General features: G+C 36.9%; 1 protein-coding gene and 1 pseudogene across 1 annotated transcript; both read left to right on the forward strand.

The window, feature by feature from the left end:
• Window positions 1–186: 186 nt before the first annotated feature.
• Window positions 187–3,595, forward strand: LOC113663176 (E3 ubiquitin-protein ligase TRIM39-like). Its single transcript, XM_027178371.2, has 7 exons — window positions 187–326; window positions 452–536; window positions 878–1,434; window positions 1,615–1,710; window positions 1,836–2,069; window positions 2,166–2,328; window positions 2,422–3,595. Exons 2-7 carry the CDS (start codon window positions 470–472, stop codon window positions 2,955–2,957), a joined length of 1,653 nt encoding a protein of 550 aa, XP_027034172.2. The 5' UTR covers window positions 187–326; window positions 452–469; the 3' UTR covers window positions 2,958–3,595.
• A 2,064-nt stretch (window positions 3,596–5,659) lies between these two features.
• LOC125141024 lies at window positions 5,660–11,366 on the forward strand (annotated as a pseudogene).
• The last annotated feature ends 13,383 nt before the right edge of the window (window positions 11,367–24,749 follow it).

Below are 24,749 nucleotides of genomic sequence, written 5' to 3' on the forward strand. Positions count from 1 at the left end.
TGCAGGAAGAAAATAACCTTCTGAGTTCTAATGCATGTGTTGTGAACTGTTTAATGTGTTTATTATGATCATATTCTGTGATTTATGTTTCCACACGTTTAGTCTATTTTAATCATAGCATACTGTGATAAAATGAGGGATCTTCCTTAGGTTAATCTAGTACACTACAAAGTGAACGAGGAAGTAATATACCAGCTAATTGAAAGTGAAACTGAATAAGTTGGTAAACATTTGTCAGAAATATAACTACGACACAATTACCACTTCAAGAAGAGTGTAAACACAGACAATTCTGACTTTCAAAGAAAAGCAAGGAGAACAAAAAGGTAGGTATTATAGTGCTTAGTAAAATGATTAATTGGTAATGTTAGATGAAGATTGTTATAGATATTGATATTGAATGAACAGAGTCAGACATTTAAAGCCATGTAAACATTTTCTTGATGTAAAGGGTTAACAGGAGCATAAAATGGCAGAACCTTCATCACCAGAACCAAAAAAACGCAGACGGAAAAGCATGGACACACTAGATTATTGTAAGTAACATAATCATATTTAAAAATAACTTTGTAATGTGTTCAGTTAAACTAGTTCAATGGAGTATACAGTGGATTTTTTTCACAATGTTAAAGAAAGCAAAAGTAACCTGGTATGAAGGTGTTTGTGAAAGAAAATAGAAAAACTTCTAAAAATAATAGAATGAAAAGGTTTAAATACTGAGTGTGGACATTGGGCACACACTGTTCATCAAACTACGTATATAACAGAAACACAATGTTTTTCTTTAAACCCAGTTCAGTTAAACAATGTGTGTATAATGTGCAACTTTATATATTTCTTAAAATGATATATTTCCTTTATAATCTATGAAATCTAGGTTCTCATGACTCCAGCAGTCTCCTGTCTAAAGAGCAGCTGCTGTGTTCGATCTGTCTGGATGTGTTCACTGATCCAGTCACCACTCCATGTGGACACAACTTCTGTAAGAGCTGCCTTACACAGTGCTGGGACAAGAGTCAACACTGTCTCTGTCCAGTATGTAAAGAGAAATTCACCAAGAGACCTGAACTGAAGATTAATACAACACTGAGAGAGGTTGCAGATCACTTCAAGAAGAAAAGAGACTCTGACAAACCTGAGGTTCTTTGTGATGCCTGCAGTGGAGAGAAGATCGAGGCCCTGAAATCCTGTCTGGATTGTTGCGCAACTTTTTGTAGAACTCATCTAGAGCCTCATAATCATGTTTCCAAATTTAAGAAACACAAACTAATAAACCCTGTGGAGAACCTGGAGGACTACATATGCCAGAAACATGAGAGAGCTCTGGAGCTGTTCTGTAGAGATGATCAGACGTGTGTGTGTCAGTTCTGTACTGAAGGAGACCACAAGAATCACAACACTGTTCCAATAGAGGAAGAGAGTATAGAGAGGAAAGTAAGAAACACTGATTTATGTATGAATTTGTCCAGTAGGTAAAGATCTGCATCAGTGTAAATCCTATTACTGAGATGAAATTAATGTTAAGCCTTGTACAATTATTCAGTTGGATTGTATTTTCCTAATGAGTCTCTGAAAGGATTACATGTTATATATTATCTTCCTCTCTGTCCTCAGACTCAGCTATGGAAAACACACACAGTTGTGCAGCAGAAGATTCAGGACCGACTGAAGAAGATAAAAGAGATCAATCACTCAGTAGAGCAAAGCAAAGTGTGTACAATCATGACATGAGTTTATATCTGATACATTCAGTAGTTTTTTTTTTATTATGTAGAAATGAACATATTACACTAACAGTGTTATCTGATGGACATGAAAATGTGTTCCTCCTTTAGAGAAGAACAGAGAAAGAGAAAGCAGACAGTGTTGAAGTTTTCACTGCTCTGATTCGCTCCATTGAGAGAAGTCAGGCTGATCTGGTGGAAGTGATAGAGGAGAAGCAGAAAGCAGCAGAGATGCAGGCTGAAGGACTCATTCAAGAGCTGGAGCAGGAAATCAGTGTGCTAAAGAAGAGAGACACTGAGCTGGAGCAGCTCTCCCACACTGAGGAGCATCTCCACCTCCTACAGGTCAGTGTTCCTCTCTCTGCTCACTGACAATGCAGAACATCACAGAACAACACTCACAATGCTGAGGGATTTCTCCTCTCTCCTGCTCTACTGTAGATTTACTCCTCCATGTGCAGCCCTCCACACACCAAGAACTGGACTGAGATCAGTATTAACACTGATGTGAGTGAGGACAATGTGAGGACAGCTCTGTCTCAGCTTCAGCAGTCTCTGAATGAGAAACTCACTAAAACACTCGATGACAAGTTAAAGGAAACTGGTGAAAAATCTCTACAAATACTCATAAATATTAATGAATATGATCTGATTATTTACCTGTTTACTCATATTACGCACTGTGTGTTTCTCTCAGTGGATGTGACTCTGGATCCTGATACAGCTCATCCATCTCTCATCCTGTCTGCTGATGGGAAGCAAGTGACACATGGAGACACACAACAGAATCTCCCTGATACACCACAGAGGTTTAATCAGTGTTCATGTGTTTTGGGAAAGCAGGGTTTCTCCTCAGGGAGATTTTATTATGAGGTGCAGGTTAGAGGGAAAACTGCATGGGATCTTGGAGTTGCCACACAGTCCATTAACAGGAAGGGGAATATTATTTTAACTCCTCAGAATGGATTGTGGACTGTGTGGTTGAGGAATGAGAATCAGTACAATGCTTGTGATGATACTCTTGTCCCCCTCAAACTGAGAGAAAAGCTGGAGGTTGTGGGGGTGTTTGTGGATTATGAGCAGGGTCTGATCTCCTTTTATGATGTAAAGTCCAGATCTCATATCTACTCTTTTACTGGTCAGGTTTTCACTGAGAAACTCTATCCATACTTCAGTCCTGGTTTAAATGATGAAGGTAAAAATTCAGCACCACTGATCATCTTACAAAATTAACCAACTATTAAACAATGAGAATAAAATAAATATATTACATATTCCCTTTTAACTAAAGTAGGTAGTGTGTGTTTTTATTTTAGTTTCCTTATCTCAGATGCACTCTAGACTGTACTCTGAGAATTAGTGAACATAGAAAAGGGGTTTTCTGTAGTATCTTGCTGCCACATTACTGTTATGGAACTGATGCATCTGCTATACAGGTTCATTATTAAACAACTTTAATCGGTTTGTAGTGAAGTGATATCGAGCACAGTGAAACATAATTATAGCATTCTCTTGAATCAAGCTTTATTTCTACATTCATGATGTCTGAATGTTTCTACTTTTTTTAGGAATTATTTTTATTTTCTCCTCTGTTGCCATGTTGATTAAATTCATAGTGCACTTTAAAATGTCAGTGCCTGTGTTCCAGTGATTCAGTTCCCCTGTTTCTGTCAGTGCTCATGTGTATTTTCTCCTGTTGCAATGTTGATTCTTTTGTGTATATTCATTGTGTTAGTTTTATTTTTTGATCATCAGGGTAAGGTAAATTTCAGGTTGTATGTAAAATCGTTTCTAATTAAATACATGTACAGATTTCACTACTGGATAGTGATTTTTCCAGTATATACCAACTGGCTTAAAATTAAAATATTATACCAATATTAGTTACATGTCTGTGTTTTATTAACTCATCACACTTTACCACAGTGGCAAAGCTCTGGGGCAGATTTTAAAGTCTGGCCCTTGTAAGAATACAGTGAATGACTGCCTTCTTCTAAAACACTGTATTCAGAGTAATATCATGAAATGTTTGTCAGTTAAGGTGCAGAACTACAGTTTATTGAGAAATGCATGGCACAAAGCTAAAAATATGTCTGTAACCATTATCTCCAACCTTAGAAATTATGGATTACTGTACAATGTGTTGGTTGTGGTTGAATCCATAAACAGAGTTTACTGAGAGACAAAAAAAAAAAAAAAGAAAAGTAAGGCAGAGTTGAGAAAACATGCAGACAATCCAATAACCAGTAGAGACAATCATGGGGTATGCAACCTAACTAAAAACACAATCCAAAAACAATGAAACCAAAATCACAGCAGCAGAGGCAAGTGGAGGAAAACCTCATGAGAATGTTTTTATTACATTAACATTATTAAAATATCTGATACTGCAGGGTGAATGTGGCTGTTGCAGAATTTCTGTCGCTTGTGTTTGATCCTCATTTCCTCTCAGGAGAGAGCTTGGAGTTCGGTTTTATTCAGGGCTTCAAAAATTAATGATCAAATCATGCTGGATGTGTGAAAAGAAATGTTGTCAATGCAATTCAGTGCAATCACATTCAGCCAAACTTACAGTTTAAAATGTTATATTCAAATAAATTTCAATAATGTAATGAATCTAATGCACATCTACTCACAACATTCATTTTTATACAGGCTAACATTTATAATCTATTTAGTAAAAATTTAGTGAAAGAAAATTTAATGAAATTTAAATAAAAAACAGATTTTAATGTTAGATTGTGTGCTGCTAAATTCTTAATATGTTTTTTATATAATGGTATTGTAATGATGCGTCGTAAGGCTGAGGATCAATTTGCAAGCTACTCTCCATAGACTCTCGTAATACAGTAGGCAATGGTCAATATCAGCAAACACAACAACGTAGGTGAGGCAGTAATCGTAGTCAATAATACAGGCAGAAGGTCAGGGCAGGCGGGAAGCAATCGGAAAAGAAGAAAAACAGAACAGAGCTACAAACCGGAATAATCACAGGAAAGGAAACGCTCAGACTGAAAGCCGTGGCAAATCGAGACTTCGCACTGAAATTAAGTTCAAGTTCAGTTTATATACCTGTAGGCAGTGGTGATTGGAAGCAGGTGGCAGTGCAACCAGTCTCCGTAAGAGGATTGTGGGAAATGCAGTCCGAAAATACAACTACTTGGGAGATGGTTCCCTCTGGTGGCGAACGGAGGGCGAGGCAGGCGCCTCAACCATGACAGGTGTATTATTCTGTTTTAACATTAAATATAACATTTTGAATATTCCTTAAAAACGATGAACTGAACAGAATCACACATTTAAAGCCCAGAAAATTTTAATTTTGACAAACAACAGGCTTTTAAACAACTTTTCAGTATCTTTGCTTATGATTGGTTCATAATTCATCTTTAAAATAGCGGGTTTAACAACTCATACATACTATTAAATGTGTGTAATGAATAATGTATTGATGTAAAGTTTTAACAGAAACATAAAATGGCAGATCCTTCATCACCACAACCAAGAAAAGAGAGAAGAAAAAGCATGGATACACGAGATTATTATTGTAAGTGAATCATAAAAATCACTTTGGAACATGTCCAGTTAAACCAATCAATTGAGTGTACAGTGGATCTTTTCACAGTGTTAAGGAAATACTGCAATTATCTACCATGTTGTTTTTTTTTTTTTTTTTTTTTTTTTTTTTTTTAAAGAAAATACATTTATAAATCATTTATAAAAAATAAAAAAATAAAATATATATATATATATATATATATATATATATATATATATATATATATATATATATATATATATAGTAAGTATATCATACAAGTATATCACTTAAGACAAGCATGCTCCAATGTTTTTCTTGAAACCCAGTTCAGTTAGACAGTTCATGTGTATAATGTGTAACTTACTTAAACATGTATTTACTTCATAATCTATGAAATCTAGTTCCTAGTGACTCCAGCAGTCTCCTGTCTGAAGAACAGCTGCTGTGTTCGATCTGTCTGGATGTGTTCACTGATCCAGTCACCACTCCATGTGGACACGACTTCTGTAAGAGCTGCCTTACACAGTACTGGGACAAGAGCCAACACTGTCTCTGTCCATTGTGTAATCAGAAATTCACCAAGAGAACTAAACTGAAGATTAATACAACACTGAGAGAGGTTGCAGATCACTTCAAGAAGAAAAGTGTTTCTGACAAACCTGAGGTTCTTTGTGATGCCTGCAGTGGAGAGAAGCTGAAGGCCCTGAAATCCTGCCTGGATTGTGTTTTGACATTGTGTAAGTCTCATCTAGAGCCCCATAAGCATGTTCCAAGACTTAATAAACACAAACTAATAAACCCTGTGGAGAACCTGGAGGACTACATATGCCAGAAACATGAGAGAGCTCTGGAGCTGTTCTGTAGAGATGATCAGATGTGTGTGTGTCAGTTCTGTACTGAAGGAAACCACAAGAATCATAACACTGTTCCTATAGAGGAGGAGAGCAGAGAGAGGAAGGTGAGAAACACTGATTAACATCAGATATAGAAATGATGATAGATAATGCAAACTAATTTATTAGAAGGACCAGTAGAAGATCAGATTATGGTTGCGAATTAAGTTTCCTAAAATCTGTACTAAATATTAAAATATTATGTCATACATATCATACTTAAGACAAATTACTATTACTAAAAAATTGTGTGTTTTATAGTTACGTTTTATTTGTATTTGTCTGTTCTGTCCTTAGACTCAGCTGGTGAAAACACAGACAGTTGTGCAGCAGATGATTCAGGACCGACTGAAGAAGATAAAAGAGATTAAACACTCAGTGGATATAAGCAAAGTGTGTACATTATAAGTTATATCTGCAAATTATGCTGTTCACAGTATTTTGAGAAATGCAATTAAACATTAGTTAACTAATTAGAGTTTTCTGATAGAAGTGAAAATTTGTTTCTCCTTTAGAGAAGCACAGAGAAAGCGAAAGGATGAAGTACTCATTCAAGAGCTGGAGCAGGAAATCAGGGTGCTAAAGAGGAGAGACACTGAGCTGGAGCAGCTCTCACACACTGAGGAGCATCTTCACCTCCTACAGGTCAGTGTTCCTCTCTCTGCTCACTGACAATGCAGAACATCACAGAACAACACTCACCATGCTGAGGGATTTCTCCTCTCTCCTGCTCTACTGTAGATTTACTCCTCCATGTGCAGCCCTCCACACACCAAGAACTGGACTGAGATCAGTATTAACACTGATGTGAGTGAGGACACTGTGAGGACAGCTCTGTCTCAGCTTCAGCAGAACTTGAATGAGAAACTCAATGAAAAGTTAAAGGAAGCAGGTGAGAAATTATTTTGTACTTTAGATTTGATAAATAAGTCTCTATAATAGACTGTTTTATATCATTTTTGCAAAATCTAAATAAAAATACCAATAGCTGATCTGAAATCTAGTGACAGTTATGTTTTATTGTAATTAGTCTACAGAACATAGCTTTCTGATTTTCTCTCATATTAAAATGTACATATCAGCATCACTCCATCAAACTTATTTTCATCTGTAGATCTCTTGAGATAAAAAGAGGTTTTAATCTGCCTTTCATTATCCCCCTCACTAAAGCTCTTTATAACTGTCATGCAATAAAGCCCTTAAAACCTTTTCCGCTCTTAAATTTAAATTTAAAAGCTACTGTTCTTGCTACAATATTAAATTTCACAAAAATTTATGTCTCCTCAAATCTTGACCAGATAGGTACCACTAAGTCACTGTTACACTTCCAGTACATCCCAGTTCAGTGTGCTTGAGGTCAGAGCTCTATACAGAACACTTACATTTTCAACTTCAGTCTTTATGGATTTTGCTTTGTACACAGGGGCATTGTCATTTTGGCTCTTGATTGGGTCTGTTCCAGTAAAGGAGAAATCTTATATAAAATATGCCCACTCCTTCTCACACATCCCACCCTCCAATATCTTAAATGGAAACACACTGCATTTTTAATTTCAGAATATTTGAAATTGTAAGAAATGTTAACTGATAATGACCCACCAGAAAATATTTTTCCTTGATTTTTCTTACCTGCATTGTGTGTTTCTCTCACTGGATGTGACTCTGGATCCTGATACAGCTCATCCCAAACTCATCCTGTCTGCTGATGGAAAACAAGTGACACATGGAGACACACGACAGAATCTCCCTGATACACCACAGAGGTTTAACACGTGTTATGGTTCTGGGAAAGCAGAGTTTCTCCTCAGGGAGATTTTATTATGAGGTTTAGGTCAGAGGGAAAACTTCATGGGATCTTGGAGTGGCCACAGAGAACATTAACATCACTGTAAAAAAAATTTGGAGTGGGATTTACTTGAAAAAAGCTTGGAAAGTTTTTTCACTCAGAAAAGGCTAGTAAATTTACAAATATTTGCCAAGTAAAAGCCTAAACATAATTATTAGTAAGTTTAATTAGACATTTTTAAGTTTTTAATTGTTAAGTTTACTTGGGAATTCCCAGTTAATTTTATTGACTTTTTGTTTGTAAATATTACTTAAGTAATGCTTATAAATATATGATGATTTATTGCATTTTTTTTACACAAGAGGCCTAGTTATCTTTTTTAGTTATCCTGAGTAACCTTTTCTTTAAATGTTCTAACATATCTACATATCTAACATAATTTGTGATGCATCATAACTGATGTCTTCAATAAAAAATAAAAAAAACACTGACAGACATTTTCCTTGAGTACTTTTATTAAAGAAATGATCAAACCAATGGACAAACTATGTGAAACAGTTCAGTACAACTTTAGCTTAACAAGTCTTTTGCGGACATTCTCACTTAAAAAACAATTAGCAAATACAAAAAGTATACAAAAGCAAATACACTCAATGCCAAACAAAAAGGCCAGCTAGCAGACTTACATCAATAGCTTTCTCTGCAAAGAGCTAACTTTTGGAGAAAATTTCAAAGCATCCAGTCCAAGAAAAAAATTCTGAAACAGGTCAAATGTGTTTCTTAGCTTTGAAGGATAGCTCAAGTTCAAGGAGTAAATGAAGCCCATGAGCAGAAGGCAGGCATTTGTAAGATTCTTGCATCCCGACAGTACCACAGTTCCCTCAATGACGATGACGACATCAGCTATGTTGGCATCTTCCTCTCCTGCGGTGCTGCCCAGTACAACGATCTTCATTAGATGATTGGTGAAGCTATCTTCAATCATGTCTCTTCTGACATCCTGTCAAATACACAAATGAGTGAAAAAGTGGTTACAATATTGTACAGTAAGTTGTATGTTCTCTTTATTTTTGTGTGATAAGTGCCCCACACAGAGGTTAAATCTGTTATTAAATGAAGAATGAAAAAATTAAGAAATGAAGAACTGTGTCTGCAAGACACTTAAACTAGTTGCAAAGCTTCAGTACTGTAAAACGTTTTAGGCACTTGTGTAAATATTCTGTAAAGTGGGGATGCCTTTAAAATGTTTTCATAAATTAATTTTCATTTACCTTCTATTGACTAAATCAATATTTGGTGTGATCACCCTTTGCACTTAAAGGGTTAGTTCACCCAAAAATAAAATTTCTGTCATTAATTACACTACTTAATATACAATACAGTGTTTCGAGGAAAATACATTCTTCAACAAGAAGAATCTTAGAAAAGTGTAACTTAAGTGCATCAATTTAGTTAAATGTGCACAGACAATCTTGATGTAGGCAAGGAAGTGGTACAGTTCTGCTGTAGCTTCCATGTTTTTCCATCACATTCACTGTAAAACGTTAATGAACATCTGCAAATGACTACATATTTTAAGCAGTTTAAGTTGCTACTAGAAACAAACAAAAAATAATAAAAGAGAAACTTTAAGAAGCAAATTTTTGAACAGTTATTTTAATACACAAGAGACATATGCTAGCATTAGCGACAAGCACGTGTACATGCATACACGCTTATATGCACCGACAAAAAAAAATCACCTTAGAATATTCTAGTGTTAGCGACAAGCACGTGTACATGCATACACGCTTATATGAACCGACAAAAAAAAAAGAATCACCTGAGACATATGCTAGCATTAGCGACAAGCACATGTACTGTACATGCATACACGCTTATATGACCCGACAGAAAAATCACCTGAGATGCTAGCGTTAGCGACAAGCACATGTACATGCATACACGCTTATATGAACCGACAAAAAAAGAAAAAATCACCTGAGACATATGCTAGCATTAGCAACAAGCACGTGTACTTGCATACACGCTTATATGCACCGACAAAAAAAAAATCACCTGAGAATATTCTAGTGTTAGCGACAAGCACATGTACTGTACATGCATACACGTTTATATGACCCGACAGAAAAATCACCTGAGATGCTAGCGTTAGCGACAAGCACATGTATGTGCATACATGCTTATATGAGTCGACAGAAAAATCACCTGAGACATATGCTAGCGTTAGCGACAAGCACATGTACATGCGTACACGCTTATATGAACTGACAAGAAAAAAAACTTATGCCAGCAAAATACTCATAGTAACATGAGCTATTTCTGTCAGGTCAGAAATAGCTCATGTTACTGTGAACGGACAGAAAATGAGAAAAAAAAACTAGCATCAATCAACACATTTACACTAAGTCAACTTAATAACAATTAACTAATAAAGGTTTTAGGGTAATCATTTATTGTTAGAAAGATATTTATATATTAGACTATTTACACTCACCGTTTCAAAGTGCTTTCTAAAATCAACGGTTTGCACGCCGAGGACCAGACCAGACCCTACCTTTCGACACAGATGCATTTTGCTAATAACAGATGTTTGTGCAAATCGGTTCTTTAGCAAACTTAACTCTGTCAACTATTAACACTTGACACCTTAACTCTTTAGTCACCAGTCTTAATAGTTCTATAATTTTCTGCAAAGGTAGCTAAATTGACCAATAAACAAATATTTAATTAACTTACCGTGTAATAATCAGTCTTCAAGACGATTTTCCGTTGCACTCCTCTGCGCCACACCACAACCAGGAACGCATGCGCATAGATTGCCTGGCTTCTTTGAGTACGTTTTACTTGGTTTTGTTATTTTTTGCATTAATTCATTAAATGACAAAACACTAAGTACATATTACTTAGGCAGTTCCATTTGAATTTTCCTATGTGTTTAAGCACAATTAATCAAAACGAAACCTTAAGTAGCTTATTGAATTAAACGTGACATTTTGAAGTAAAAAGACAAAATAGTATTTGTTTGTAAAATTTACTTAAATGATGCTATCTTTATTTACAAGTTCAAAAAATAATTATTTACAGTGAGGAAGGGGAATATTAAATTGTGCCCTGGGGATGGATTCTGGCCTGTGTGGATGAGAAATGAGAATCAGTATGAGGCTCTAACTAGACCCTCTGTCTCCCTCACACTGAGAGAGAAGGTGGAGGTTGTGGGGGTGTTTGTGGATTATGAGGAGGGTCTGGTCTCCTTTTATGATGTGAAGTCCAGATCTCATATCTACTCTTTTACTGGTCAGACTTTCAATGAGAAACTCTATCCATACTTCAGTCCTTGTAATAATGATGGAGGGAAAAATTCAGCACCACTGATCATCTCTTCTGTATTTAATGGTGTTTTTCATCTCAATTTAATTTAATATAATATTAAATAAATACTTTGTAAAAGTAGTCCAATGGATTTTTTTTAGGTTTTTCTTGCAAAAGACTCATTACATGTAAACTAAAATGTTCCAAACATTTTCTTATTTTAATTGATAATTGTTGCCAACAGCTCAAAAACATATCTCTTTTTTTTCTTCTTTTAATCTGAACCTGTGCATTTGGGTGTCATGTTGTGACATTAGGATTAGGAGCTCTGTTACCTGTACTGTTTTGTTCTACGTTTATTGCAAGATTTAGACTTTACTACTTGTGTTCAATAACTTTATGCTAATCCACTATAAAAAAAAAATATTTTTTATATAAAAAATATTTACTAGATAGCTGAACAAAATTTCCAAAATCCTCAGGGATGTACAGTAGTAGTGGTTAAGGTGTTGGACTACTGACCTGAAAGTAATGAGTTCAAATCCTAGGCCCACCAATTCACAGATATATTAATGTTTTGCAGTAGAAAACATTATTTAGTGAAATAACGCAGTATAGAGATGTTTAGATATTAATCCCAAAGATAGCCTGTTGTATGAAGAAAATAACCAGAGATATTAATCTGAGTGATTAATGCTTACTTATTATTATCACATTCGCTGATTTATATAACTATTGTGGTAAAATGAGGGATCCTCCCTATGTTTATCGAGTCCAGTACGCAGTGAATAAGGAAGTAGTATCATACCATGCAACTGAAAGTGAATATGTTGGAAAACATACGTCGAGTTAAAATCTCTCTTTTTACAGTACAGAAGAATATAACTACAGTACAGAAAGACTCAAGAGGAGTGGTAACGCAGACAAGTCTGACTTTCAAAAGAAGTAAGGGGAAATATAAAGATATGTACTTTAGTGTTCAATGTAAGTGTTAAGTTGTATTTCAATCAAATCAAATCAAAGTTTATTTATAGTGCACCTTTTTAAAACAGCAGGTGTTCACCAAAGTGCTGTACAAACAATATAAAATAAACAATAGAACTAAAAAGCATAAACTACTACTACTACTACTACTAATAATAATAATAATAATAATAATAATAATAAATAAAAACAATAAAAAATCTAATAAATACAATAATAATTAGTAACATACACTTTAAAAAGAACTCCTAACAGGTAACTCTCATACTGTGTGGTATGCTGCACCATACAAATATGTTTTTAAATGTGATTTAAAAACAGCCAGTGAAGGTGCCTGCCTAACGTACAAAGGAAAATTATTCCAGAGTTTGGGAGTCGCTACTGCAAAGGTACAGTACAGTCACCTCTGCTCTTTAATCTTGCATTGGGGGATACTAAAAGCAGTTGCCCAGCAGACCTACTGTAAGTGCCTTTTCAGTATCCTTGCTTATGATTGGTTCATAATTCATCTTTAAGATACCAGGTTACATACTTAAAGTGTGTAATGAACAATTTTTGATGTAAAGTTTTAACAGGACATTAAAATGGCAGAACCTCCATCTGCACAACCAAGAAAATGCAAAAGGAAAAACATGGACACACACTGTAAGAAATGATTCTGTGGTCATGTAGATTTGAATTAATGTTTTTGGTTAAAATGTATTCAATATAATTGTGTTTTTGATTTTGAGGCAAATATTTAATTAAATTTCAAATAAAAATGTTTGGAATAAAATCTACCCATTGCAGTTACATAAAACTTACGCATTATATTTATTTAATCCCAATTGGAGAGAATATTGAGTGAATTCAAATTAATATAATCAGGCAAATTTTAATTGAAAAGAATCTCCTGTCAAAATGCGCCTTTTTTAAAAAAAAAAAAAAAAGAAGAAGAAGAAGAAGAAGAAGAAGAAGAAGAAGAAAAGAAATGCAGCAGACCTACAAGACATTTGAAGAGAGTAGGCTACAGACAGTGAATATAATTTTCTTCCACATTGCTCTTCTTGCAAAATTTAACTGGTTGACTTAGGTAAGAAAACTTTTGTTATCAGTGGACTAGTAAGAACGCATGTAGTGGTATATTACAATATAAAACGAGTTATAAGGCTATAGTGTGATGTTGTTACGCTATAATATGAACACAGCATCATACATTTTGAAGAATTCTTATGTATCAAAGTCAAACTTTTATTCTGAAGGATGTGTGTTAGCATTTTCACTATCATGGTTCCTACGTCTTTTGCGTGTTAATATCATATCCTCATTATGTTTTTATGAAATTGCGTAAATGAGTATATTGGGTTTTATTTTAAGGTTCCATAAAGAGCAATATTTGGGGTTATCGCTGGAAAAGCATCTTATATTTCAGACGGCACTTGGCGCACTTCCGTTAGCTTTACTTCTCGTGTGTGGAGATCGTCTTCCCGAGACAGGTAACGTAACTTCTCTCTGTTGTTTCACTGTTTTATTGCAACTTGCAAATGTGAAGTTAACTTAGTTAAATCCATGTGAAGTCTGTCTATTTAGCAGCTAGCACTTAAGTTAGTTAGCTAACGTAGCAGGAGGGGAGGAATTCAAATTCAAATGGCACAAAGACTCTCATTTTACAGCTAAACCGTACATTAAAATTATCTGAAAACATTTTAGTAACAGAATACTGTTTCATATCTGATTAGCGGTGTTTAGTTTGATATTTGGAGCTTCGTGAGCCGGTGTTGTGTCGAAGTCTGTTCCCCTATGTTTCCATTCTAATGGAAATACACTTAAAAAGGCATTGCAGCACAAATTATAGTTGTGTTTAAGTACATTTTGTGCATACACTTAAAGTATAATTTTAAAAAGTACATATTAACTGTATTTTCTAGTAATGTGATATGCTTGCAATATATTTCTGACAGTTTTATACTAAGACATGAAAATTTCATGTTGCAGGACACTTGAACAATTACTTGTGACAATTACAATTGGCCATTACTGTAACCCCAAAGCCTGGAGCTTCTATAAGCATGGAAGTCATCACAGAACTTGAAGATATTGCAAGGGCTTGCTCTGTCCTTGACTTACGCGCTGAATCTCGATTATCCCAGACAGCTGAAATACACCTTTGAGGTGTTCCAAAAACTTTTCTTGGAACTGGATGATTCAAAGCTTTCAAACAAAGTCCAGTCCCTCTAGAGCAAACTTCAGGTTTGAAATGAGACTGTATTGCAGTGTAGACTTTTGCGCTACACAATGTTCATCTTCTACAGAGCTTGAGAATTGCACATTTGAAAGTGCTATGTTTGTAAGTTGGCACTGTTTTGTCCTACGGATGTTGTGACATTTCAATTGTTGTACGTTCAAAGTACAAATGTATTTTACTCTGTTCAATTTGCACTTTTATTATTTATGTTCTGGCACATGCCATTATGGAGTATCAGCATTTTGTCCTTTTCAAAGTTCTGGTTTGAAATGCGTGATCAAACTTCTGGCTTGAAAATGAGACTGTAGTTGCAGTGTACATGTTTTACTACACAATGTTTAGCTTCTACAGAGCTTGAGAATTGCACATCTGAAAGTGCTATGTTTGTAAGTTAGCACTGATTTGGACTCTTATCCCACAAAATGTCAGTGAGATTTCTAGTTCAATGTACGAAATGTTTTTTACTCCGTACAAATTACACTTTTCTGCTTTTGTTTTGGTACATGCACCTCTGGAGGATTTTTCTTTTAATATTATTATTGACCCAATTTCATTAAGTGAGGTGAGAAAGCATAGAATCAGGTTTATGGACTCGTCACCATTCTGTATGTCATTTATTTTTGTTTTTACAAAATAGTTTAAAGTCAGCATTCTGTCTTTTTCAAATGTCTGGTTTGAAATGCAAGATCCAACTTCTGGTTTGAAATGAGACTGTGGTTGCAGTGTACAATGATGTGCTACAATGTGTCTAAAGCACAAAAATGAATAAAATTGTTAATAAAATTCTTATTTGAGTATTTAAGTTCTGTACTTTCTGGGCTATATTATTCATAATAAAGGAATATTTGGATTTAATTAATTGCATTGATTAAATTCAAATCAATGTGCATATTAATGTAGATGATGATTACTCAATTATGATTTTTATTAGTACTATTTACACATTAGGGAGTTTATCTTTTTCAAATCTACTCAATATTTTTGTACTGTTTTCTATTCAAATCTACTCAAATTAAATGGATATCTATTAAGGGTCTCATTTAATTAATATTTACTCAATACCAAACCTAGATATGGTGTATCTTTTCTTACAGTGCAACAGACTATTGTAAGAAACACAAATCATTCGTGAAAATCACTTTGAAACATGTCCAATTAAACTAGTCAGTTAAGTATACAGTGGATCTTTTGAAAGAAAACCGCAATCATCTAGCCTGATTGTGCTTTGTGAAAAGCAAAAACATTTCTAAGATAATTAGAATAAAAAAGATTAAATACAGATTGAGTGTGTGTGTGTGTGTGTGTGTGTGTGTGTGTGTGTGTGTGTTTGAGACAGAGAGGGAGAGAGAGAGAGAGAGAGAGAGAGAGAGAGAGAGAGAGAGAGAGGCTCCATTTTTTTCCTGAAACCCAGTTCAGTTAGCCAGTTCATTTGTATAATGTGTAACATAATACATTTCCTAAACTTATACACTGTATTCCCTTCATTACCTATCAGATCTAGTTCCTGGTGACTCGAGCAGTCTCTTGTTAGAATTTTGGTGTAACTGTATTTTATTTTGAAAGCATTTTTAGATACAATTAAATTAAAATTATTAAAGCAAAACAATCTAAAATCGGGCCGTGGAAAAATGATCAAACGTTGACCGGTCCGTGGCGATAAAAAGGTTGGGAATCACAGTTTTAGGCTATATACATGTAGCAAAATCCAAACGTAAAACAAACAAACAAACAAACAAACAAACAAACAAATAAATAAATAAATAATAATAATAATAATAATAATAGTGAGCGCTACTCCGTCCAGGGTGTATCCTGCCTTGATGCCTAATGACTGTTTATGCAGCAGTTTAACGAGCACGCTTTTTGATGAACCTAAATTATTTACTGCATTGTTGTCAAATTGCTTCCTCATGTACCACCTTTGTCAGTCCATACACAGTTCAAGTTTAAAGACCACACTAACAACAGAATAGATTTAATGAACTTTACTGAAGTATTACTAATAATTATTTTCATTATCATTTCTTGACTCTGTCAATGCCTCTTTGCTTGTTGCTGTATTTGTCTTGACACTTATGGATTTAGTACACTGGTCAGTTTCAATCTTCAATTAATATACTAATCATTCCAAATAATTTACCTCAAGTGGTCAAGTGGAAGTTCTCAGAGGAATAAAGATGCGCAACGAAGGAGAGAAGCATTTCCATTGGCTCCAGTCTGCCCGTATTGGCCAATCACAAAAGTCGATATTGCACAGCCAATGTCACTATGTTTTATTATTATTATTATATATTATTATTATAATTACGCTACATTTATATGGATATGATATTATATATAGCCTTTCTTTTTGACTCAATTTGCCTCCTCTAATTACCGTAATTTTTTTTTTTTAATACAAGAACATTTCTGTTGAGAGAGTTCTTTATAACTGCTCACTTTTCGTGCCTGCATCACAGAAAAGACAAACTTGTCATGGTCGGGGAAATAATCACTCACTTTTATTCACCTGTTTTTCCTTTTATTTTATCCAAAAAAGTATTAATTCCTTCAACAGTACACCAGTCATAATTATTTTTACATCCTAGCTGGATCATTTTAACAAGGCCTACAATTTTTCATGCAATAAGGATATATTTAGAATGACTTTCATGCATGACATTTTCAGCAGTGTGGTTAGAGAGGACAAAGTGTGTCCAGACTGCTAGAGGTTTTATTTTGATTAAGTGAGAGCAGTGATAGTACACTTAATACAATTTAAACAGGAAGGGCCTTTACTATTTCTTTACTTTTTAATTGGTCATTGATCAGGCTTGTTTGTGTGAAAAGGTTTTATTAAAGGTCTCTACACTCTTGTTGGAGTAAGAGATTCTGGTCTAATTTCTCATTTAAAGGTGTTTCCACTCCCTCTTTGTTTCATCTTTTTGTTCAGTCAACCAGAAGTAAGGACCGTGAAGCAGAAACTGCCTAATAAATTAAATGTAATATATTTTTTAAAGTGACGTGACTTACGGCTAAGTACGGTGACCCATACTCAGAATTTGTTCTCTGCATATAACCCATCCAAAGTACACACACACAGCAGTGAACACAAACACACACCGTGAACACCCGGAGCAGTGGGCAGCCATTTATGCTGTGGCGCCTGGGGAGCAGTTGGGGGGATCGGTGCTTTGCTCAAGGGCACCTCAGTCGTGGCCAGCCCGAGACATTGATCTAAGCCAGATACCTGGCAACTTTTCTTATATGCAAGTTCATCAATGTCTGGGGTCAGTCTCTGAGCTGAGGAAATTCTCAGGATGGATTGGAAAGGCTCACGTTTAAAAATTCTCGCCTTTTATCTGGGCACACGATGTCACAAACTTTGACCATTCACTTTTTGACAAACTCTCCCTCATTAAAGGGCCGGGCAGATTTTGTAATCCCTGCTGCCACAATAAAGCTTCACAGCCTTTACAGCAGCTTCACTTTTTGATTTTGCTTTCATGAACATAGTCTGAGGGAGAACAGACTTTTTTTCATCTCCTCCACCTTCTGGAGCTTCTGCTTTACGTCCAGGTCCTTATACTTCTCATAATGTTTCCTTTCATAGTGTCTTCTTATGTTATATTTTTTCGTTACAGACATGTTAGTTCTGTTAGCACACAAGACAAACAGGTCTGTCCTTTATATTCATGAACAGATAATCTGCCTCCCACCTGTGTTGAAAGCTCCTATTGTCCATCTTTGGTTTGGCCATTTTTGTGGAGCGTGAATTATCTTGCCCGATGTGACTGTAGCATGGTTGTTAACGACTGTCAACAGACAATGAGGGGCACCTGCTGTTCGTGACTATGAAAGACTACTCGTCAATACAGTGACAAGGCATTCTGGGATTGCAGTATTAGCGGAGCATGTGGCGAGCCAGCTGTAATGCACATTTGATATGATCTTGCAAATTTGGCCAGCGGGCCTGAGATTGACATAAGTGATGTAGATGATCAGAATTTAGTGACAAAAGCATGAATCCATGACCCCAACCTGCCTTATGTGAGCAGTTCAGGCTGCTCATGGTGGTCTATGAATGTTTTCTTGACACATATTTCATCCCTTAATACAAATTGAGGATTGTCTGAAATTTGGTCCATTTATGTACAGAATATACTAAAGTATAATGGTTAATTCCAGCATTACACTGCACCATATAACAAAGTACATTCCACACAAACCTGTGCCAAGAAAAAGACCATGAGTATAGTGTAGTTTGGTGGCCTCCACAGTTACCAGATCATAACCTCTGTTGAGAATATCCACTGAAATCGAAAAGTTAAAAAAAAAGTTAAACATTGAAACTGATATCACTGTCCATGAAAAGACAAGCCATGCACCTTTCTTCTTTATGCTTGGGCATGTCCCTAGGTTGGCAGATGATGTCATTTTTAAGCAACTGATGAAAGTACTCAAGTGCCTGATTATGATTCGGATGCTAAGTCCTCGTTATCCTGCTTCATGACTGAAATGAAAACTGCACAGAAACTGTGATGTTGTGTAGTATTAATAAAAGAAGCAATCAAGGCCAACGGAACAATTCTTTACTTTATGCTTTACACATAACACGTGCAACAATCTTCATCTTCATACTCAATCCCTAACTCTTCTTCTCTACCTTTCATCTCATTTCTACATTCCCCATACTGCGCCCTATTGTTTAACATGCGTATAACAATTACAAGTGCATAGGTAGAAGACACCACATTCCCCCATTACATAAACAATACATCCTGAGGTAACTTAACATAAAGAATTTTCACCCACCATTGCATATGAACATTTAAGCATTAGTACATTAGAATAACTGTTCTTTCAAGAAACTGTATTATTGTACCTGCATCAATTAAATTCAATACTCAGATTTAGTACCCATTCTCTTGAACATCAACAAGTAAACAGCAATAAGAGCCTTCTGAGTTCAAAGACAACATGTAATCACATATGCATTTCACTTCACCATAATCCTACTGTACTCTCTTATTTACTTTCGTAGTCTTTTAACCAGCTGGGTGGTTTACGTTGCCTAGCGGAACGTCTTTCTGTATTTTGTCCAGTGTCTGTATTTGTAACAGGGACTTCCACAGCCAACTGGTCTGACGGCTGTTTCGGTATCTCAGGAAACAAAGATAACTGAGATGAGTGCCACGTCCGTCCGTCCGACAACTTGTATGTACAAGGACCTACACGTTTGGTTATTTCCACAGGTTTTGTGAACTTTGTGTGTCCTTTGGGAACGTGTGTTGGTTTGCGTACACGCACTTTATCCCCCACTTGAAAAGTAGGCGACCGTGCCCCACGTTTGGCATCGTAGTACCGTTTCATTTGGGCCTGTCGAGTGGATACCCGCTCTCTGACAACCTTGTCACGGAGGTTACTGGAAGACGGCGTGAACACAGTGAGTTTTGTTCTCATTTGCCTACCGTACAACAGTTCGAATGGAGAAACACCAGTCGTTGCATGTGGCGTAGAATGGTAAGTTTGCAAAAAAACCAAGACTGATTGTTTCCATTGTTGTTTTTGTAGTATGATCAGTTGCACCCAGTCTTTAAGCACTTTGTTAAATCTTTCCACCGCTCCGTTAGCAGCCGGATGATATACTGCCGTTCTGATGTGGACGATATTTCGTTCCTCCAGAAAGTCACCAAGAACTGAAGAAATCAGCTGAGGACCATTATCCGTCACCAGACATTCTGGGTTTCCATGTCTGCTGAAAACAGAGTTCAGAAATCCGACAACTGCTGAAGCTGTAACTGAAGGTGTGAATGCAACTTCCGGCCATTTTGAGTAGTAGTCAGTAAGCGTAATAGCATATCTGCAGTCATACGCAGCGGTCTCAAATGGTCCAACTATGTCTAAGCCCACTTTTAACCAAGGAGCTGCAGGGAAAGGAACTGGTTGTAATGGAGAAGCGGAAGTCTTTGCAGTTCTGTCCGACTCTTGGCACAGTGCACAAGTAGCAATTTGTGTCTGAACCATAAGGTCCATGCCTGGAAACCAATACAACTCTCGCAAGCGTTGTTTCGTCCGAACTATTCCTGGATGGTTCTCGTGTGCTAAAGTGACCATTGTTCTGCGTAGAGCCACCGGAACCAAGAAACGTGAACCTCTAAGCACTAAATCATCCATGGCACACAATTCCTGACGCAATTTGAAGTACGGCAGCAATGTTGGACTCAGTGCTTTTGCTGAAGTAGGCCAACCTCTGTCAATCTGAGCTCGCAAGGCAGAGAGTTCAGGGCAAGCTTGTGAAGCAGCTTTAAACTCAGCAGCATTAACAGCAGTCTGTGCCATTGAAAGTAGCACAAGTTCAGGCTCAGAATCTGCATCCAAAGCGGTATCAACTGGCAATGGCAGTCTTGATAGACAGTCCGCTGTATTGTTCAAAGGACCTTCTTTTTCCACTGTAGAGTACTTCCTTTCAGTTGGAGTTAAAGTTCTTGAAGCGAAAGCAACTGTGTGTTCAGTGTCATCAGGGTGTATTTGCGTGAACACTGCTCCAAGACCGTAATCCGAAGCATCGGTCGATATAACAGACGGTAAGGAAGGGTTGTAAAGGGCTAATGCTGGACTTGCAACCAACATTTTCTTCACTGCAGCGAAACAATTTTCCATCTCACTGTTCCACTGAAATAAACCTCCCTGGCGAAGACATGCACGTAACGGCTTAACTACGGTAGCGTAGTTGGGCATAAACTTGTTGTACCAAGAGAGCATGCCTAAGAATGAGCGCAAGGTAGTTACGTCTGTGGGAGCTGGAGCCTGTACTATGGCTTGTAAGTGTTCTGTGTCAAGCTGAACACCTTGCGCAGTCACTAAATGTCCCAAGAAGCGCAAGGACTTCTGTTTAAATTTACACTTTTGTGTGTTTAGTCGTAATCCAGCTGTACGCAGTCTTTTCAGCACTGTGTTAAGCACAGCATCATGTTCAGATTCAGTACGTCCAAAGCAAATGACATCATCAAGGTAGTTCTGCACATTTGGTATGGCTTTAAGTATGCACTCCATCATTTTTTGAAACACTGAGGGTGCTGAAGCTAGGCTATATGGTACTCTACAAAATCTAAACAGTCCATCATGTGTAATGAAAGCTGTTAGATCATGACTCTCTGGATGCAAAGGTACTTGGTGGTACGCACTCTCAAGATCAATCGTGGAAAAGACTGTGGACCCTCCTAAAGCAGTCAGTAATTCTTCCATATAGGGCAAGGGGTAAGAGTCTATTATCACCGCCTTATTCGGCTCTCTCAAGTCCATGCAGATTCTTATGCCACCTGTCTTCTTCATTGTCACCACTATTGGTGAAACCCATGGTGATGCATCAATGCGTTCTATTACACCGGCAGAAAGGAGTCTCTCAATTTCCACAGACACAACTGTTCTCACTGAAAAAGGCAGGCGCCTTAACTTTTGTCGAACTGGCGTGACAGCATCTGAAATTTTCACTTTGTGCATGAATCCTGTGACACATCCAACTGCGGGCCGTTCTGCATGCGTAGATAGCTGAAATACTGACTCTGAAGAGGCGGCATTTTCAGTTGTGACAGGCTCAGAAAGAATCGTATCCCCTTTAATGCACAGTTGTAGTGCTGTTATGAGATCCATTCCCATTATTGTGGTTCCTTTGTCTACTATGTAGAAATCCACAGTGCATGTATTGCAGTCTTTTTTCATGGTTGCGTTCATGCATCCTAGCACATCAATTGGAGTACGCGAGTACGTAACCAATCTCGCTGCAGATGGTTGTAAGGGTACATTTCCAAAGTAATTCTCATAAATGGCTTTAGGCAGTACGGAAACTGAAGCACCAGTATCTACAGTCAATGTAACTGATTGCAAAATTGCACCTGTTTGTACTTCCACTGTACACTGTAGTTTAGTATTTACATTTGTGTCTTGAATTAACAGCATTGTATACTCAGGCATCATGACTTCCTGTACTGAATGCGTTTGCGTAGTTCTACAGACCCGTTCAAAATGTCCTTTTTTCTTACAATTTTTGCATGTTACCTTGGCTGCCGAACGTTCCACTGCGTTGGCTAGATGTTTGTCTGAGCCACAGCGAAAGCAACAGCGTGTAGCTGACGTCACCTTTGACGCTGCTGTAGAAGAGGCAGACAGTCGCTGAGGAGGCGATTTGTTTTTGAATCCTCCTGTACTGCGTCTAGTATTTCTCTGGACCTGTACGGGCTGCACCGGAAAGTTCTGAGTACTCGACATTACTTTTGCATTTTCTCCAGCGGTTTCAATTTGCTGAGCAATTGTAATAGCATTTGTCAGTGTTAACTGTTCCTGTAGCAAAAGTCTCTCACGGATTCGCGGATTGCTTACATTTTCCACCAGCTGATCCCGAATCATATCATCAGCATTTGTAAACTCGCAAGTAGACGACAGTTCTCTCAGTGCAGCAATGTATTGAGTTATCGATTCACCGACTTGTTGTGCTCGTTTCCGAAATGTGTGTCGTTCCATGACCACGTTTACTTTGGGCGTGAAATGAGTGTGCAAAGCAGTAATAGCAGCGGCCATTGTATCCCCCGTGTCTGGCAATGTATAAAAGATTCTCTGACCTTCGGTTCCCAAGCAGTGCAATAAAAGAGCTCGTTTCCGGACCTCCGACCATTCCTGTCCTTGCACATCAATGACTAGTAAGTAATTCTGAAACATCCGCTCCCACGTTTTGAAAGGGATTGCAGGTTCTCCCGGAACAGGCAAGAAAAGGTTTGGAAATGGTGCTGACGATCCCATCCTCGTCGCCAGTTTGTGATGTTGTGTAATATTAATAAAAGAAGCAATCAAGGCCAACGGAGCAATTCTTTACTTTATGCTTTACACATAACACGTGCAACACTCTTCATCTTCATACTCAATCCCTAACTCTTCTTCTCTACCTTACATCTCATTTCTACATTCCCCATACTGCACCTTATTGTTTAACATGAGTATAACAATTACAAGTGCATAGGTAGAAGACACCACAGAAACATTCTTCAGCTAAGCAGCAACAATCTCACCAAACAGGAATCACTTGGTTGGTAGAGACCGAGTGCTTGTAGAGAATAAAGTAGAATGTGGGGAAAGGCTTGGCTGATAAGTGTGAAGATGGGTTATATACAATTTACTGTATGATGCAGGAGGAAGGCTCAGAATTTAGCACCAACATCTTGAATGCATGCAGCATGCAAATATTTTCAGTTTCACGCCTCCTCCCCTTCTTCACTGCTGAACTCACAACACTGAATTTACAGTAAAAAAAAAGAAAGAAGCTAAACCACAACTGCTCACTTGTATGTGTTCTTAGTTCTCTAAAAAAAACTGTCTTTACCCCGTGTGTGTCAGTGTACAAGGCTAATGAGCAGTGTTTATTTCTGTAGAATTCTTTGATAGATTTGACACAAATAAGTAAATGATACTAGACAATAGTTTGGTGATAGTGTGTATTAGAATAAACTGTTGTGATGTTAGTTAAATTTACCCACATTATTAGTTATTGCTTTTACACGTCCATCTTCACCCCCCTCAACACCCTTTTTTCCCCACACATCCGCTTCTTCACACCTAAATTTGCACCAACAAACTGTGACCTGCTCTCAGTCCTCTAAACAGTGTCACTGCACTGTGTGGGTACAGGACTAAAGAGTTTACTGTTTGTTTGTAGGAGAAAACTGTCTCCACCCTACATTGGCCCAGGCTAGCTCAAATGTGAGAATTAAGTCTAGGGAAATTTACAAATCAACAATAACCTGGTGAGAGACACATTTCTAAATTATACCATTCCTATTAATCACAACACCCAGACCACAGATATTCACTTGATTTTTGTGTTTACCTTAAATTGGAAATGACAAATATTCAAAGAAAGAAAAAAAAACAATTTTACAATGAACTCAACAATTTTTTTTTCTCAGAACTATTTTGGCTTTGTGTACTTTTTTCTTTTGTGTGTTCCTTTAAATGATCAAATAATTAAATTTGCAAAGTCACTCACAACAACAGTAGATCTCAATAACTGTAACCCCAAAAGAAATGAAGAAAGAAAAAAAACAATTGTCACTGTACTCTCAAATTTTACCCAGCTGGGATTTTCAATACACAGATGGCGCGCTAGTTGGAGCTCTTTTTATGCCAGGCCAATGTACTCACGAAACAGAGGAAAAATTAAATTCCAATTTCAGAATGACAACCTCCAATCCTCACATTCAGACGAGATGATAAACAGCATCCGGGACATTTTCCATGACGACGATGAAAGGAACCG

Source organism: Tachysurus fulvidraco, chromosome 1 (genome assembly GCF_022655615.1).
Source record: "Tachysurus fulvidraco isolate hzauxx_2018 chromosome 1, HZAU_PFXX_2.0, whole genome shotgun sequence".
In the NCBI taxonomy this organism is placed as follows: Eukaryota; Metazoa; Chordata; class Actinopteri; order Siluriformes; family Bagridae; genus Tachysurus; species Tachysurus fulvidraco.